The sequence below is a fragment of the Mastigoproctus giganteus genome, chromosome 6 (assembly GCF_048544385.1).
Source record: "Mastigoproctus giganteus isolate SK-2022 chromosome 6, ASM4854438v1, whole genome shotgun sequence".
Taxonomy (NCBI): Eukaryota; Metazoa; Arthropoda; class Arachnida; order Uropygi; family Thelyphonidae; genus Mastigoproctus; species Mastigoproctus giganteus.
Genome location: NC_143580.1, coordinates 135313862 through 135333928, shown reverse-complemented (window position 1 = coordinate 135333928; position 20067 = coordinate 135313862). Strand labels below are relative to the sequence as shown.

At 36.8% G+C, this 20067-nt stretch overlaps 1 protein-coding gene across 1 annotated transcript in view; it reads left to right on the top strand.

The window, feature by feature from the left end:
* Positions 1–20067, top strand: part of Acf (ATP-dependent chromatin assembly factor large subunit) — a 373562-nt gene that overhangs the window by 78703 nt on the left and 274792 nt on the right. The window contains exons 3-5 of the mRNA XM_090376504.1: positions 787–870; positions 4328–4438; positions 16045–16132. Coding sequence (XP_090232630.1) covers positions 787–870; positions 4328–4438; positions 16045–16132 — 283 coding nt within the window. The remainder of the gene's footprint in view (positions 1–786; positions 871–4327; positions 4439–16044; positions 16133–20067) is intronic.

Sequence of the window (20067 nt, the reverse complement as noted above, 5' to 3'; positions counted from 1 at the left end):
TAAACACATACGTTCAAACCTTATGGTTGGATCATTATGGCCTCTGCAGCCTGTTCACTGTGAAAGCTGTATAGCAATACCATCCTGTATGCTGATAGTTTTGATAGAAGAAGGTGTTGGTTGTGCATTTTCCTTGTTTTCCATGGTTAGCATGAACTGTGAGGTGATCTTAGAGAGCTGGCGAGACATTTGGGCCGACCAGGCTAGCCGGGTGGGTAAAGCGCCTGCCTGGCAACCCAAAGGTTGCGGGTTTGAATCCCGCCTCGGGCTTGGATCAAAGTACTGCAAAAACCTTGGGAGGTGCATTATGGCCACAGAAGCCAATGTGCCAACAACTACCAAAAAAAAAAAAAAAAAAGAGACATCTGAATGCTGTCATACTAGTATCTGAAGATGAAATGTCTCTTAGAAAGGTGGACATTAAATGCATTGTTTCCCTATACTGTCGTTGATTGGTTTCTCCTGTTTGACTTCCTGGCATGTTCCTAAATTTGAATTGTACCATGTAAGACAATCTCAATTTGAATAAAATCTTCCTTTGTTAATATATTAACTTCTTTTATCTGTCATATTTCTCATCTTTTTGAATGGCTAACTGAATCGACCAAATTGTGTTTTATTGATAGATTTTGAAAAGTGGAATGGTGTGACTTGTCATTACCATGTGTTTAATGCATAATTTTTGTAACATTTTAATTAAGTGTACTGATTGTATATGTTTGTTTGGGGGGGGGGTATATTTCCTTTGGAAAATTTAATTGAGCATTTTGTTTTTAACCTGTTTAGGAAACAGTGTCAAGTGACAAAAGTAATATCACCAGGAGATAAAGGACTCAAAGTACTATCTCCTAATAAGGAAAACAGTTCTAGGTAAGTAACTTTGAAAATTTACCTTACTCGTACAAATTTATTGTGTAGTGTTTCTTGCTGATCTTGTTAAGCATAGAAAGATAAAATTTTAAAATTGTGTAGGAAAGCATTACCATAAATAGTTATTTTTAATGAGCTTTCCCTTAGTAATTGTAAGGAGTGCTTTAGTATTAGAATGGCTGAATGACATAGAAGTGGTGTTTTTTTGGTTCTGCCATGAAAAAATAAATGAGTAAACTTCCAATTAGTCATACTTTACTATTGCTAAAAATTACCATCTAATTCTGCTGTGAATTTCACCAAACTCTCCTCCAATCACCTTGGCAATTCATCCCACTGACCTATAACATTCTGCCCAAAGCTAAACTATATGGGGCGGTCCACCTTTGCATTACTCCTTAAGATTTTATGTTTATGTTCCTTGGTTCTTGTCTCTCCCACCACTGAGAACATGCTTTCCTTGTCTATTTTATTCAGGGGCTTATGCTTTTCTCCCTAAGCTTGTCTAATTGACAAACTTTGCAGACTGACCTCATCAGACTGATCTTCTTATTTGAACCTTTTTAGAAGTGCTGTCTTTTTTCAGGTGTGGCCTAAAGCTCTGAATACAATATTCCAGACATACAGGGAAATACAAACATAGCAGACTTGTTTTGCTATGTTAACGCTTACATGCCTGTGTCCAAAACCAATTATATATCTTCTCCTCTGCATAAAAAAAAGAAAGAAAAATAAAAGATAGAGAGAAAGAAAGAGAAATGAATATTAACATGAGACAAAATAACCTTCAAATGCTAACTTAGATAACATGATACAGTATAGCTTTTCTCTTCAAAACATTTTAGAATAATATTTAAAGAACTTTTGTCTTTCTAACAAGACTGAAACACATGCTTTTTTTTTTTTTTTTCAGCAGGAAAAGAGTTAAAACAAAAAAAAAAGAAGTCTCAGAAAAGCTTCATTTTCAACAGTTAAGAACTGTTCTTGTCAGTAACAAAAATTTCGTAAAATGGCTTACCTCAATCTAAACTGTTTAGTCCATTATAAACTGTTAAAATTGTATATACATTTTCCTTTATTTAATTTGTCTACTTTAGCAGAAATAACAAAATTCAAGCATTGATATTTTAAAACTACAACAGATTCTGTGTATCCTCATTATTATTAGCATTGTAGTTGTGACAGCCATCATTAAGTTTCCTTTTAAATGACTTTATAATTATTTGTAAAATGTGAAATGTGTATAATTCTTTTAACTGGCATTAATAATTACACAAACTACTTGAATCATGAAATGCAAATCTTAATTTTAATACCTATGGAACATAAGAATTAAATTCAAAGTTATTAACCGTTATTCCAATGTAATATTACTTTTAAAGTTATGTTCTCTTATACTGGTTGTCTTCCTCAACTCATTTAACCTTTATCATCTGCCAGCAACATATAATAGCATTCCCTGATTGGGTAATTACCAGATATAAGCTAAAGCTATAATGTAAGCAGTGTTTTTTTTTTTTTTTTTTAATTGGAACATGTACAGTCAGTCCTCGTATAGCACAATAGTTGTGTTCCTAGAAACCCTTGTGCAATATAAACAACAGGCCCTATGGGGAAAAATAGGGTTAGGTGCCGACCACCCAAGATTGAACACACATTTGTAACCAAAACATTACCAAACACAGTAAATAATCGTAATAAAATATTGCTAATGCTTTTGCTTCTATCGTAAGCAAACTTGTTTTTTGTTTGATTTTCTATCCAAACAGATGACAGCCGTTCAATCTCTTCCAATTCTTTGTGTCTTAATCTAATGGATTTTAATTACACTTTGAGTTGTTCCTGCTATGAAAGTTGTTTTTATTTTCTCTGCATTCTTTGTAATTCCCGGCGTTGCCTCATTTAGGTCTGTAGCACGTGCAATATCACATGGTCTTTCATTTCGCTCAATGCATCTCACAATTTCATATTTTTTCTCTATCGACAGAGGCGGACTGGCCATAAGCCTTGGTTCAAACCCGTCACCACCAAATACGGAGGATGCGGAAAGGTCAGGGAATGACCACCGTATATTCCCGGAGCAATATGGCCTTAGATGCTAATGCTCCTAAAAACCAAATAACAAACAAACAAACAGCCATAAGCCTTACCGGGGAAACCTAGGTGGACCCGAGGCCGGTGTGATTTTGGCCGTAAATGCTAGTATGAGGCCACTACAGATTTTCCCGGGTAAGAATTTTTGATCCAGTCCGCCTCTGTTTATCGATATTGCTTTTCTTTTTTCTCTCTGAATCTGCAGTGTCTTCACCAGGACGCTTCCTTTTCACACCTTTTAAGTATTTTACTCATTTTTAGGGAATAAAGCACAATTACAAAACGAGGAGGTACACTTGATACACATAAACAAAGCTGCTGAATAAACAAAACAAAACAACTGAATAAACAACACCGTAAAGGCAGAGATACACTATTAACACCTCACATTTTACTAAAGCACATTCCTAGGGGTTACTACCATAAAACAATAAAAACAATTTCCAGTTGCATTTCTGCTAGTGGAATCTTATAAACTGGTAGTAAACTCGATCTAATTGCATTTGCTATTATACCGATTGATGGAATTGTGTTGGTTTTTACGTTACCATAATTCCCTTTCAGTGATATAAAAAAACATAAATACATTTTCAGAATCTTCGCTTCATTCCTATCGTGTTGTGTTCGGTTGGGGGTGATTCTGCGTTCGACTGCCATTTCTTGTAAACACAAAGGCAAATCGTGCATAAGCAAATTCGGTTCGTGTTATATAAGATATCGTTCCCCTATTTGTAAATCGTGCATGATCGAATTAGTGTAGTGTAAACACGTGTTATACGAGGACTGACTGTATTGGTAATGTTGAAAGGATGCCATATATTGTGCACAGGAGGATATAATGTTAATAAATAAATACAAGATAAGTTCAGATATTTTATATTTCACATGACAGTTAATTATTTTGATTAATTAAACAAGTGTTAGCATCAGGAATATCTAGGTGATTGTATCATTATAATTATATCTTAATGTATGCTAGATTTATTGGGAGGGGTACTCACAGTGCACCTAAGGACTGCCCACCCACACTAGGTGGTAAAAGCCTCGGTTCAAGTCCTGTCAGAGATGCAAGGAATATGGGCCTTATTCACAATGCAGCTGAATTAGTTAGTCTCAGGCAAGGGTAGCATGTTTTTTCTCTCCCAGAAACTGTTTTTATGACATAATATGTATAATGTAATGTGATCTTAATTTCTGATGTGCCTAAAACCCTACAACAGGTTTGATTGGAGGAGAGCTAAAGTTAGAAGATATCTGGTGTTACCGTGTATTTTAAACAATAATTAAAAAACTATTGTTACCATAGGTATGACAATTAATTATTTAAATTTTATTATAACTTTTTTCTCTCTCTTTTTGTCAGTGAGAAAAGCAAAAATCTAAAGGCAAATGGATTAGATGCTGCCAAGTACAAATATGAAGTTACAGAATTGGAACAAGGTAGTCATCATGTAGTTAATGCAAATGCTGTAAGGTAAGTGAGTTATTCCTTATTTAATATTTTTAGTTCATAATCTGATCATTGCAATTATAATGATATGAACATTAACATATACTTAATTCAATTTCAGTATGCATTATCAGGCGTGATCATAACAGGATTTGTAGTACTGAAAAAAGAAAGAAAGAAGAAATGCTAGTTACATATACTGTAAAAGAACTTTTCATCTTAAGTTTTAAAAATTAGCAATGAAATGAAATAAATATATAGTACTAATCTTATTAGATAAAGGTGTCTGATAGGACTCTCATCTGTGCTGGAAAACTTCTGTAGGATATTTATTTATTTATTTTTGTTTGGAATTGGTTGTTTTATTGACATGAAACTGCATATTTCTCTTTTGCTCATTAGTTTCTGCTAATTCTGACTGACACCTGAATTGTATTTCAGATAATCATCAGCAATAGTGTAAGTGAAGATTTATTATTATTTAAGCATTGTCATTTTGGTTAAATCAGTTTAATGGAAGCCAGCTGGAGTTGTGAACATTAAAATCACCAAGTAAAATTACCTTACTGTTAAGAAAGTTGGACTGGAGAAAGTCAAGTTGCAAAGAGAGGAAGTCAAAGAGCTTCAAATGATTAGTGGAGTTGGGAGAACAGTAGAGACAGCAGATGAATTTGACTGACGAGGTAGAGAGATTTTAAGCCAGAGAAAATCGAAAAGAGGAGATTCCAAATTACCAAGTCTCTGACAGGGAATATCGGAACGGACATATGCACAAGTACCACCTTCGAGGCGAAAGGAATCATATAGCGAATAATTTGGGCAACTGAAATGAGCAGTGGTCAAATCAACTGATAGGTTGATTTAGTTTGACAATTCATGGTGTATTCAGTAGTAAGAAAAAGTGAGTGGGACATGCTGTATGAAGTAATGAAATTTTTGGATATGGTGTACATATGGTAAGAATATACCCAGATCCTTGACAATGCCCCCACTGCATACACACTACTCTGACTCTCTCCAGTCACTATCTGGCAGAGTAGAGGTAGCAAGATTATGCACTAGCTGATCCCGAAGCCTCCTAAAGAGTTGCCAATAGGTTCGGCTCAGTGTGCTAACTAGCAGTCAGCCTGCGAACAGCGTTTTAGAGTTGTGCCCTCAAAATGTAAGTAAGTTTGGATCTCGCCATGAAGTCCATTATACCACAAAAGTCATCAGTCATACTGCATGGTGGAAGAGATGGGGAAGGATTGACCGGAACTTAGCTCTGAAGACTAAACTTGGGTTCCACCACTTGAATTCTCCAATAAGCAAAGTGGTGGTATTGCACCGGTTGATGAGAGAGGGGCATCATTCCTCCATGTGATGTGGTGTGGGTACGACACCTCAATCCCTGCTTACGTTGGTTCACATCTGGGTGGTCACCCACTGTATGCTTGTGCATGGAAGTTATACCCAGGATTACTAACAGTCCCACATCGTGAAGGTGCAAGCAGAGGATTTGGCTGTCACAGACCATCCGGACTTCACCGAAATTGGGTCCACTTGACTTGAGTGTCACCCGAATATCAGTTCCATCATCGTTTTAGACTCCCAGATAGCAAGTACAGCTTGTCTGGCATATCTGAGAAAATGTCTGTGACAAGGAAAAGGAGGTGATTGTCCCTCTGTATAAAGCAGTGATCAGGCCACGCCTTGAATACTGCGTGCAGGTCTGGAGGCCTCATATTAGGATGTAGATTTACTTGAACATGTACAGAGAAGGGCAACAAGATTGGTGAGGGGGGAATGAAGGGATCCTCTTACCAGGAGAGGCTTAAGTTCTGCAAATTGCAGCAGCTGGAGACTAGGCACCTGTGAGGTGATCTGATCGAGGTGTATAAGGCCTTGAATGGGTTGAGCATGCTGAATTCTGATGGGATTCTTCCACTTGGTCAGATTACGAACCTAAGAGGGCATAAATTCAAATTGAGCAAGGATAGGTGTAGAATGGATGTGCGGAAATTTGCCTTGAGCCAGCGGGTGGTTAATTGCTGGAACAAACTTCCATCTGTCGTCGTGGAAGTTGATAGGTTAAATAAGTTTAAGGAAGAACTGGATAAACATTTAGAGGGAATTGTTTTGTAAAAAAAAATTTTTTTTTTTTTTTGGCTGATGCTGCATAAGCTCATATGCTTGCTTTCTTGCATCACATGCCACTACTATTACTACTACTACTTCTCAACCTCAAGGACTTTGCATGTACACTAATTCTAGGAGCATAGTGAATAAGTTTGAAGTTGAATTTTTGAATTCATCATATGCAGACATTTTGGGTATTGCTCAGATATAAGGAATTCAGAATTTGAATTTGATGAGTTCAATATGTACAGACAGGACAAGAGGGGGAAAGGGTTTAATCTTTCAGTGCACCCATTGGACATGAGGTCATTCTAATGAGGAGGATCAAAGGCTGACACAAGTAATTATAGACCTGTTATTTTAACTTCTGTTCCAGGTAAATTAATGGAGGCACTGGTTAAAGAAGCACTGCAGGATCATCTAGACAAGAATTCAGTTATAGCTCAGACACAGCATGGTTTTGTTAAGGGCAGGTCTTGCCTGACCAATTTGATTGGATACTATGATGTAGTCACAAAAGAACTGGATGCAGGGAATAACTTTGATATTATATATTTGGATCTTAGAAAGGCTTTTGATACTGTTGCACATGGAAGACTGCTGCACAAATTGGAGCAGTGTGGCATTGGAGGAAAATTGCTGCTAAGGATAAGGGGATGGTTGAGTGGCAGAAGACAGAGAGTGGTAATCAATGGACACTGCTGAACATGGACTAATGTTATTAGTGGAATTCCTCAGGGTTCAGTGTTGGGTCCGTTGTTGTTTTCGGTGTTTATGAATGATATTGATGATGGGATATCAAGTTTAATGTCCAAGTTTGCAGATGATACAAAGGTTGGCAGAGTTGTTAAGGACACCACTGACGCTATGCTGCTGCAACAGGATCTGGAAAGGTTGAACAGATGGGCTGAGAGGTGGCAAATGAAGTTTAACATTGACAAATGTAAAGTACAGTAACCCCAGAGCAACGTATCAACTCTGCGGTACTACACTGACAGTGGTGGAGAATGAAAAGGACCTGGGGGTAATTGTGCAGGCAGATATGAAGTTCTCTGAGCAGTGCAGACGAGCTGCAAGAGTAGCTCATGGTGTCTTGTCAATGATATACAGGAATTTTTCTAGCAGGGATAAGGAGGTGATTATTCCCTTGTATAAGGCAATGGTTAGGCCACATCTTGAGTACTGTATACAGGTCTGGAGGCCTCATTTCAAGAAGGATGTAGAGCTGCTGGAACGGGTACAGAGAAGGGCAACAAGATTAGTGAATGGAACAAAGGGTTGCTCTTATGAAGAAAGGCTTAAGTTTTGCAAATTACAGAGTCTGGAGACTAGGCACTGGCGAGGTGATCTGATAGAGGTATATAAGGCTTTGAATGGTTTGAGCATGCTCAATGCCAATGGGATTCTTCATCTTGCTCAGAGGGTATAAATTCAAATTGAGGAAGGACGGATGATAGATCCGTATAGACGGATGATAGATGTGCGGAAATTTGCCTTTAGCCAGCGGGTGGTTGGTTGGTGGAACCGACTTCCATCACTTGTTGTTGAAGTTGATAGCCTAAACAAATTTAAGGCTCAACTGAACAGGTATTTCGAGCGAACGGAGGGGTGAAATGGGAGTGGTGTGTTGTTTTTTTTTTTTTTTTTTTTGGCTGATGCTGAATAAGCTTGCTTTCTTGCATCTTATGCCTCTGCTAATGCTAAACTGAAATGAGTTTGGGAGTGTGTTGTAGGCCTAATGATTGTGATGAATGTACAAACATTTGGACTGAGCCAGTAAATCAGAATGTTTTATATAAGGGGGGAGGACTTTAAATTTCCAGATTTTGACTGGATCCTGTAGGTTGGTCACTCATGTAGCAGGAAGACTTTAATGGATTTATTGGATGATTGTTTTCTATGGCTGTGTGTTAGAGAAGCAACAAGAGAAAACAGTACTCCTGATTCAATTATCAGCAGAAATTTTTCATGCATTAAAAATCTGCGGGTAAAAGACCCTCTGGATTGCAGTATGCTGATTTGGTATTTTTTATTAACATTTAATAATTAAATACAAAATCCAAATTATTGTGTAATACTAATAATATTACTGTTACAAGGGTATAACAATATTTTTATTATTAATAATAAATATTATTATAACCATGTAATAGGTTTTTAATTCTATGTAGTGGAACCATCTGATGATGTTACCAACAGTAAATTCTAAATGGGAAGTCTTCAGGGAAGAACTAGAAACTACTAGGCTTTTTATACTGACTAAGAGATACTGTTTAAGGCTTAGGTGCAGTAGCGTAGCTACCCTTTTTGGGGCCTGGAGGCAAATAACATTTTCGGGACCCTACTTAATTAATAAAAATTGCAAAAGAGGAGACAGCCAAAGATGCCGAGCCCGGAGGCAATTGCTTTGCCTGTCTATATGGTAGCTATGCCACTGCTTATGTGTATTGGATGTCAGATGAACTGATGCGACTTCTGGCAAAAAAAATAATGCATGGGATGCATATAAATTATCAAGGGATACAGATGCCTGGAGTAAATATAAACTAGTCTGCAATCAAGTCAGAAAGGAATGTAGGTAAGCTAAGGCAGATTATGAGATGTCTCTGAAAAAGAAAGCAAGAAAAGCAGCAAGGCTGCATTACTTAAGTGAACACTAGAAGAAAGGGGATGAATCACATTCGCCCACCAGATATTATTATTATTAATATCCATATGATGCAAGGAAGCCTGAGGCTTATGCTGCACCAGGAAAAAAAGAAAGTTTCAGAGTAACCCTGAGAGAGAGAGAGAGAGAGAGACAGAGACAGAGAGAGAGAGAGAGTCAGTCAAAAGTAGAAGGGAATTACCAAGAAAGAGAAGAATGATGATATCCAGCTCAGGACCCTGGGTGTGCCAAGCCCATACCCAGGTGAAGAATGATGATATTCAGCTCAGAGTCCTGAGCTGAATATCATCATTCTTCTCTTTCTTGGTATATGAATGGTTTGACTGACTGTTGATGGCCCTGCTCAAGTTGCTGACCAACTGAATAAGTATTTTGCTTATATATACACATTAGGAATTTTTTAGAGATGGGGATGCCTGGCAGAAAAAGTGTGTCAAATTCTTGCAAGGAACTGAATGGTATTGTGATAACTGAGAAGAGAGGACGAGAAATTGCTGAAGCTAGATATAATAAAAGCACCTGGGGTGGATGGGATCTATCCAGCTATCAAAGGAGGGAGGAAAAGAAGTAAGCCAGTCTTTAGCCATGATTATGAGAGGGATTGGATTCACGGGTGGTCCATGTGGACTGGAAATGTGCGAATGTATTCCCAATTCATAATGGGAGATCAAAGAGTGACATGAGCAATTATAGACCTATTAGTTTGACTTCTTTTCAGAGAAAATAATGGAGTCACTAATTAAAGAAGTTATGTAGGACTATCTAAACAGGATTGGAGTTTATGGTTCAGTCACAGCATGAATTTAGTAAGTGACTGACTTCTCTGGCCAATCTGATTAGATGCTATAAGCCAGTAACAGAGGAACTGGTTTCAGGATTATAATTCTGATGTCATATAGTTTTCAGAAAAGCTTTAGATACTGGTGCACATAAACTACTGTACATATTAGTGCAGAACAAGAATTGGGGGGGGGGGGGGGGGTTATTGTGCAATCAGATGTGAAGTTCTTGGAACAGTGTACACAGTAGTTTTACTAGCAGGGATAAGGAGATGATTATCCCATTATATAAGATAATGGTTAGACCTCAGTTTAGAAGGATGTTGATCTATTGGAACAGGTGTACAGAAGAGCAATGGGAAGAACAAAATTGTACTCATCTCAGGAAAGGCATCAGTTCTTCAAACTTTAGCTCCAGGAGGCTATACACTTATAAGGAGACTTGATTGAGATATTAGCATTAGTAGAGGCATATGATGCAAGAAAGCAAGCTTATTCAGCCTCAGCCAAAAAAAAAAAAAAAAAAAAAAAAACACACACCACTCCGATTTCACCCCTCCGTTCGTTCGAAATACCTGTCCAGTTGAGCTTTAAATTTGTTTAGGCTATCAACTTCAACAACGAGTGATGGAAGTCGGTTCCACCAACCAACCACCCGCTGGCCAAAGGCAAATTTCCGCACATCTATCCGACATCCGTCCTTCCTCAATTTGAATTTATGCCCTCTGAGGTGATTATTCTGAGCAAGATGAAGAATCCCATTGGCATTGAGCATGCTCAAACCATTCAAAGCCTTATACACATCTATCAGATCACCTCGCCGGTGCCTAGTCTCCAGACTCTGTAATTTGCAAAACTTAAGCCTTTCTTCGTAAGAGCAACCCTTTGTTCCATTCACTAATCTTGTTGCCCTTCTCTGTACCCGTTCCAGCAGCTCTACATCCTTCTTGAAATGAGGCCTCCAGACCTGTATACAGTACTCAAGATGTGGCCTAACCATTGCCTTATACAAGGGAATAATCACCTCCTTATCCCTGCTAGAAAAATTCCTGTATATCATTGACAAGACACCATGAGCTACTCTTGCAGCTCGTCTGCACTGCTCAGAGAACTTCATATCTGCCTGCACAATTACCCTCAGGTCCTTTTCATTCTCCACCACTGTCAGTGTAGTACCGCAGAGTTGATACGTTGCTCTGGGGTTACTGTTTCCCATATGTAGTACTTTACATTTGTCAATGTTAAACTTCATTTGCCACCTCTCAGCCCATCTGTTCAACCTTTCCAGATCCTGTTGCAGCAGCATAGTGTCAGTAGTGTCCTTAACAACCCCGCCAACCTTTGTATCATCTGCAAACTTGGACATTAAACTTGATATCCCATCATCAATATCATTCATAAACACCAAAAACAACAACGGACCCAACACTGAACCCTGAGGAACTCCACTAATAACATTAGTCCACGTTGAGCAGTGTCCATTGATTACCACTCTCTGTCTTCTGCCACTCAACCATCCTCTTATCCATAGCAGCAATTTGCCTCCAATGCCACACTGCTCCAATTTGTGCAGCAGTCTTCCATGTGCAACAGTATCAAAAGCCTTTCTAAGATCCAAATATATAATATCAAAGTTATTCCCTGCATCCAGTTCTTTTGTGACTACATCATAGTATCCAATCAAATTGGTCAGGCAAGACCTGCCCTTAACAAAACCATGCTGCATCTGAGCTATAACTGAATTCTTGTCTAGTTGATCCTGCAGTGCTTCTTTTACCAGTGCCTCCATTAATTTACCTGGAACGGAAGTTAAACTAACAGGTCTATAATTACTTGTGTCAGCCTTTGATCCTCCTTTGTGAATTGGGGTTACATTTGCACATCTCCAGTCTATGGGTACCTCCCCTGAGTCCAAAGAAGCTCTCATAATTATGGTTAGGGGTTTGCTTACTTCCTTTGCTGCCTCCTTTAATATAACTGGATAGATCCCATCCACCCCAGGTGCCTCTTTTATGTTTATCCTCAACAATCTCTCCTCCACTTTCCTCTCAGTTATTACAAAATCATCCAGCTCACTGCCAATGTTTACTTTACCTACATCATTCTCCTTCCTGAATAACTCCTCATGCGTGAATGTAGATGCAAAATACTCGTTTAGATTGTTAGCCACCTGAGCAGGATCCTCAACTGTTGAACCATCAATATCCAGTGGGCCAATCTGATTCATCCCTTTCCTTCTTGAGTTTAAATATGTAAAGAACTCTTTTCTGTTTTTCTTTGCATCCTTTGCCAAGGATTTTTCGTAGTCTGCCTTTGCCTGCCTAATCTCCTTTGTGACTTGGTTACAGACCAACTTATATCTATCATAGGCTTCCATGTCACCCATTAATTTGTATGTATCCCATGCATTTTTCTTCTCTGCCACATGTCTCATTAGTTCATCTGACAACCATTTAGGCCTAAACCTTGAACAATATTTCTTAGTTGGTATGTAAAGCCTGGTAGCCTCCAAGATTAGTTCCTTGAATGCTTCCCATTTTGAGTTTGCTGTTGGTAACATCATCAGTTGGTCCCACTGTATAGAATTTAAATACTGTCTCAGACCATCATAGTCGCCTTTACGAAAACAAAAACCCTTCCCTTTACCTCTGATGGTAGTTACCTCCTTGAGTAAATCCCACTTCAACACACTGTGATCACTGCCACCTAGTGGTTCATTTATCTGCAGATTCTTAATGCATGAAGAATCACTACTGATAATCAGATCAAGAGTATTGCTCCCTCTTGTTGCCTCACGAACATGCTGATGTAGAAAACAATCATCCAATAAATCCACAAAAGCCTTGCTAGTGTGCGAGTGACCAACCCACAAATTCCAGTCAATATCTGGGAAATTAAAATCCCCCATTATAAGACTCTCTGATTTACTGGCCCACTCTTTCCCTGTACAATATCTTATTATACTCATCAGAGTCATTAGGCCTATAGCACACTCCTACTCTCAATTTTGATTTCCCTATGCTTATGTCACACCAAACTGACTCGACACTGCCCTGTCCATCGATGTCGACTGGCTTCACTTCCTTGAACTTTATGTGTTTTTTAACTAATAGCATACCCCTCCTCCCCTCCTGTCCTGTCTATCCTTTCTATACACATTGTATTCCCCAAATTCCAGTTCCGCATTACTTATATCTGTGTGACACCACGTCTCTGATATCCCAACAATATCTGCCTTTGATGTTTTGAGCAATACCTCAAATTCATCAAATTTATTTACCAAACTCCTAGCATTGGTGTACACACAGGTATACATGCACCTGTTTCTATTCTTAGCTACCCTAACACAACCCATGTGTTTACTTGTACCGCAATGACTCCCAGCAGTCTCTGAAATATCCTGCATCTTGTTTTTCAGGCTTCTGCTCATTTCAATAGAAGCAGTGCAAGAATCACTTCCACCTCTGCCAGTGGCTACTGTTAATCTATTAGTCCTTGTATCCCCCCCCAACTAGCAGTTTTCCGACCCACCTAACATTGCCTCGACAGCATCAGCAAAAATTCTTGCACCCTTTCTATTTAAGTGTATCCCATCCCTGTAGAAGCAATCTCTCCTGTTAACAAGTACAGTCCAGGCTGAAAAAAATTCTACCCCTTGAGCCTTGCACAATCCCTCCAGGGCCGAATTGATCGACAAGGCTCTCATCATATACTCCCTCCTATCGTGTCTGGGCAGAATTGCGGACACTTTCAAATTCAACCCTAATTCACGGCTTTTTTCAACAGTGACCTGTACTTGCTAAGTAATTCCGCCGGTCTCCTACTCTTACCCATATTTTGGGCTTTGAATAGATTAGATAAGTCTATTGATGATTGAGTCCTTCCTATTACTCAGACTACATTCATGAGGGGACATAAATTGAAGCTGGTGGTTGCAGGATTGTACATGTGGAAATTTGCCTTCAGCCAGCTTGGGTCTATTGTAATAAATTTAAGGAAGGGCTAGACAAATTAGAAGGGGTGGACAGGTGATATGGAAAGTACTGCCCTTTTTTTTTTTTTTAATTATTATTATTTTTTTTTATCTGTATCAACTTGCTGCCTTGCACCACTTGTCACTATTATATATGGCGCAAAATATTCTTAAATAGAGATATGAGGATTAAAAATTGTACAATGTTTAGGGCACTGATCTTTCTGGGTATTAGTAATGTGAGAATAGCTAGGTTATTTAAACTGTTAATAGGTTATGAGTTCATTGACATTCATTTTAAATCCTTTGATTAGAGTACTGTTGGTTACTTAATAGGTTTGACTCTAGTACAGCCTGAGTGGGCACCTTTTCACCAAGCTGATGGTTTGGTTCTTTGTCTTCTGTTTCCAAGATTGTGTAAAGCCACTTCATAACACGGTTATTGGTCTTCTTAGATTAGATAAATTTTCTTTTTGGATAAGTGGAGGTACTAAGGTGTGATGTGAACTTCTTTTCTATCAGTAGCAGTTTACTTGTGGACCTTGATAGAATACATTTCCTTGAAAGCTCCCCTGTTATATATAGTATAAATTGGTGGGTGATATGGAATTGCTTAAAAATCCATTCCAGCCCACACTCTAGGAAAGGGGCATGCAACCTTTTTTGTCTAATAGGCAAAAGGAGGTTGCAGGCCATTAGGCTAATTCCTTACAATTTTTTGAAACAATTTAATTTTTGTTACCTACATTTATATTTAGTTGCTTTTTTTTAAATATTATTAACATTTAATAATTAAATACAATCCCCCAATCATTGCATAATTACTAATAATATTGCTATTACATGGTTATAGTAATATTTATAATTTTTGAGAACGATACATAAAAAAGAAAAAAAATGAGAAAGCAATATAGAAAAATCGAATATTTTTGAAAACAGATATTTTCATAAGTCAATGTGAAAATATATTTTGTGACCCACTAGTTTTAAACTTGTGGGACTCATAACACTTTAAAGCTGCCTGCATGGACACAGGACACACATTACATATTATGAAAGAGTGGTATGCCCACTGGCTGGTTAGACACCCCTGCTTAGGGAAATACATAGTTGGATTTGATTTCTTAAACCTTTTGTGTTGAACATCATTTTTGTGTTCTTTTGCTTCGATAACTGTAGTAGTCTTCCACATAGATGTATGATGGAATTTTAGGTAACTTGGCAGCTGCACCACAAAATACTTTCAAACCTAATACATGTGTAGAAAGTGTATGCTACATGATCCGATCACCCAGGCAGTTTTCTGGGTTACTACGAGAATAATGGGATCTGTTTTGGCTGGTCTTTCTGCTTTTGTTGACAATTTTATTCTGGCGATTTTTTTTTTTTTTTTTTATTGTGTTGCTTTGGGCACCTATTCTTCATGGCAGTCCTTTGAATGTTTTGGAGTTCTCTGTAAAGGTCAAAACATTTTCAATCTTTCATAATTATCTAAATTGCAGGTATTCAGAGCACATACATACAGATCTTCTCATTGGGAAGATCTGTATGTAGGTGTTCTGAATACCTGCCTTATGGTTCTATGGGCTTTTTTGTTATGGATGTCCAAAAAAAAAAAGAAGCTTGTTATTGGATTCTGTTTAGTTTGACTTGATCAAATGTTTGAAGTATAATTGAACATCTGGAGAAAGGACTGTAGATATATTTGGTTGTGTTTACATAACCTACCATATTGTCAGCATATCTGGACCAAAACTTTGGGGCTTGGCTATATTTTAAAATGCAGTTGTTTCAAGACTTTCTATGAACACTTCAGCCAATAATGAGGATACTGGATTATCCTTACTTAATCCTGTCTTTCTGTAGCATAAAGAATTTAGTAATGAAATGCACAGTTCACAGACTAATAAGTGTGCGAAGTCCATTATATCTTTTATATATGGGGTGGTTTAATATATATCAAGATGGTTAGAGCAGTGATGCTGTATTCCTAATTAGTGCGTTAGGTAGTACAATTTGAGAAGTTTAACTAACCACTTGTCAGTCCTAATGTTACATGACTAATATGAATTTTTTTATTCCCTGTCTTTAGTCGCAAGAAGGGTTCATATACTAGGGACAAGAGTAAACTTTTTATAAAACAGCATGTGAATTTTAAAGATGGCTTATGGAGAATAAAGGTAGGTGCATTTCTTTTTATTATTTTTAAAGAAAATAATTTGTTGAAAGTATTGGGTTTTACTTTTGATTAATTTATTGTTGCCTAAACTGTAGACTTTCCTCCATGGGAAATGGAGGAAAGTCTACAGTTTAGTCTACGGAATGGAGATAACTAGAAATATCAAGTTACCCTTGATATTTCTAGATTATTTCTTTGCTCAGTAGTTCAGTATACCCATTTAAGATAACTACCTTTGTTATTCATAGGCAGTTTCTTTGAAAGTCTGTGCTACTTTTCCGTCATATGTACATTTCTCTCTCTCTCTCTCTCTCTGCAGAGGTGTAGACAAGACCCTGATTCAATTGATGGATCAGTATCTCATAACAGCATGTAAGTCATGTTACACCTGCTACAAATTTGTGGGAATTCTCTATCAGTTGGCAAATGCTGGAAAAAGTTCACCATTGCTAACTATAAAACACATAAAATAATATTTGAAGTGAAAGCCAACCCTTGACTTGGACATTCTAATGAAAGCTGTTGCTTGATGGGGTGAAAGCCCTTTAAGGCATCTCATCAGTAGAAGAGCTGCACATGATGTGGAGATAGTGGGTTTCAACAATTTCAGAGAAAGCAATTCTAATGCTCTGGCTGACAGTATGTTTGAAATACCCCCCACATATAGATCCTTTGATGGAGTGCAGTCTAAAATTTAAGAGTATTAGAAGCTCTTATAGACCCTTACAAGGAAATCTATAAAGAAAGAGTAAGAAAATATCCATAAGTTATTTTAAGAAGATTGCTATAAAATAGTAGTTCCCAACCTGTTTTGACTCACAAACCCCTTTCACCATAAGCCTATATTCTCTGAAATCGTATAATAGTTCTGAATTTTTATTATAAAATATTTCCAGTATCCACAAGGGATACATTCTGACCTACCGTGGATGGCTGAAACCGCGAATATAAGCGAACACCTGCTACCCCCCACATATATAAAGTGATTTTCTTGTACATACATACATATAATAAAGTTTAATTGATAAATTAGACACACAGTAAGACATTACTAACATTAAATATGGTAATAATAAAGTACAGCAGACTCAGTTTACAGGGATTAGATTAACCGGAACACTTCAAGACTCCAAATTAAAAAAAAAAAAAAAAAGTAGAAACCATAATCAAGTAATAACTAGAATAGGTATAAACAGATATTTTGCAAGTTGTAAATAAGTGACAAGAACTGGCATTATAAGTCGTCATTGGGAGATTAACGTACCTATTATCTTGCAACCTCTACTGTCTTTCACACCTACCGCTCAAAACAAAAAAAAGAAACCCAAGTGTTTAGTTTGATTTAGTTGTTTTCATTGCACTGCAAAAGGACAAATTTAGTTTTGTTATTTATGTCAGGGATGTTGGATTTTTTTTTTTTTTTTTTTTTTCAGAAATCGCAAAAATGATGGGCAAACGCAAGAGTTGTGCTTTCAAATTAAACAAAAACTTGAAATAATTCAAAAGTTTGAAAATGGTGCATTTGTTAAATCTCTAAAGAACCATTATAATGTTGGTAACCAAACTATATGCAACAACATTGTAAAAAATAAAGGGAAGCTATTTGATTTAAAATCGACATCGTAAAAAATAAAGGGAAGCATTGTATTGGACAAATGAGTAGTACATGTTAAGTTTTTTTTTTTTTTTTTTTTCCCCCCTGGTTAACCGCGGGTAACTGAATCAGCGGATGCCGGGACACAGCTGTACTGTATTTTTATAAGCAATATTACATAAAAATATAAAATTTTGTTAAGTACCTATACATAAAAAACCCTGTATACCCAAAAGATATTTTATTTTATGTGAAAACATCTTTGATGAAAATCAAAACTGTTTAAATTTTTAAAGTCAAACAGATATAACTGAAGTTATGAATTATGTAATGTTTATTCCCATGCCCTCTACTTACTCTACCAAATCAACATTAGTGACTGGGTTAGCGTAATTTAGAAAGTGATATCATTTCCATTGCCAATCAGTTTTACTTCATTCCAAAAAATTTAATAGGTGCTGCCGAAGATGTTTTTACATCAGCAATGGTCTTCGTGTAAAAATCATTATGGGAATCTTATAGTCTCAACTTTTTTACTAGACATGTTGGACAGAACTTGTGTAGCCAAGACCTGCTAATATTCATAAAATCGGGGTGCTAACTTATTGTGATTTTTCTCTTGTAGAGGATCTGTGTCCTCAGTTTGAATTTAAAATCAGTGGTAAAACCAAGTAAAAATAGAAATATTAAAATATTATAGTAATATTAAATTTTAGAAATATTATAATTTAATTCAGAAATTCTCTAACCTGAGATTTTTTTTAAGAATAACTGCATCCAGGTAAGACATAATTAGAATAGTATTGAAAGACCTGCCTAGATATAAATAAGCCTTGCAAGAGGACAAAGGAATAAAAGCAAGCTTTGACCCTAAATCCATGCATGGCAAATAATTGGAAGTCATCTCCCTTTACACTTCCAGTTATTTGCCATGCATGGATTTAGGGTCAAAGCTTGCTTTTATTCCTTTGTCCTCTTGCAAGGTTTATTTATATCTAGGCAGGTCTTTCAATACTATTCTAATTATGTCTTACCTGGATGCAGTTATTCTTAAAAAAAATCTCAGGTAAGAGAATTTCTGATTTAAAATATATTTCTATTTATTACTCTATTTTCACTTGGTTTAAATTCACACAATTGATTTTAAATTCAAAATCAGGACAGATCCTCTACAAGAGAAAATCACAATAAGTTAGCACTTGTCCGATTTTACGAATATTAGCAGGTCTTGGCTACACAAGTTGTCTGTACAACATGTGAACAATGGTCTTTGAGAATGAAAAAAAAAATAATAATAAAATAGTACGGAAAACACATTTATTAAACACTATAACACTAACATTCTGTTGCGCATGCTTGCTATGTTTGGGCAAGTCCCTAACCACAACTAAATATAAATTTTTAACTGAACCACAAATCTATATTAAAACAATTTTATGGTTTACAAAAATATATCTATGTAAATCTAAGCGGATACAATTACAGAATTTTTGGTACAAACTCCCAGGGGGTTTGCTAACTACGTGTTGCGAGCTGCTACTATAAACCCTGGCACCTCCATAGCCAGGTGGGCAGGAGCAGCAGTGCTTAGCACACGCTTCTTGATTAGACTGGGGTTCGAGTCAGTGACTACCAAATACGGAGGATGAGGAAAGGTCAGGGAATGACCACCACATATCCCTGGAGCAATATGGCTTTAGTTGCTAATGCTCCTAAAACCAAATAACAAACAACAGCAAATCAGGTGGTAGATGACTTTCATCAACCGGTGAAATACCACCACTTTGCTTATTGGAGGCTTGAAGTGGTGAAACCCATGTTTAGTCTCTAGAGCAAAGTTTCCGGCATCCCCCTCCCCCCATACTTCTCCTTCAACCCATGCACGGTACTAAGTACTATAGGTTTTGATACCTTTTGTGTTTGGGGTTTTCATAAAAAAAAAAAAAAAAAAAAACTATAAACCCTGGTAAATCATTTCCTGGAATGGATCTTAAATATTTTTCATTACACCCTTACCTTTTCAGTATCATAATCAACAGAGAAATTTTTTTTTTTTTTTTTGCATTTATTTTTTTTATTTTTATTTTTATTTTTTTGTTCTCTGTATAAATTTTTTTTTGTCTTTTTTTTTTATTGTAAGCACAGTTACAATTCTTAACAATTGTGAATATTTGCTGGATTTCTGCAAAATAGGCTACCTAGCCCCCTTTTCTCCTAAGCCTTTGGTCATAATATTTGTGATTTCTAGACGTACCCTCCTCTGAATATGGAGGGTTTACTGTAGTTTTTTGTATTCAAATAAAATTATTTATATTATTATATTATCTAATAATATTTAGAGA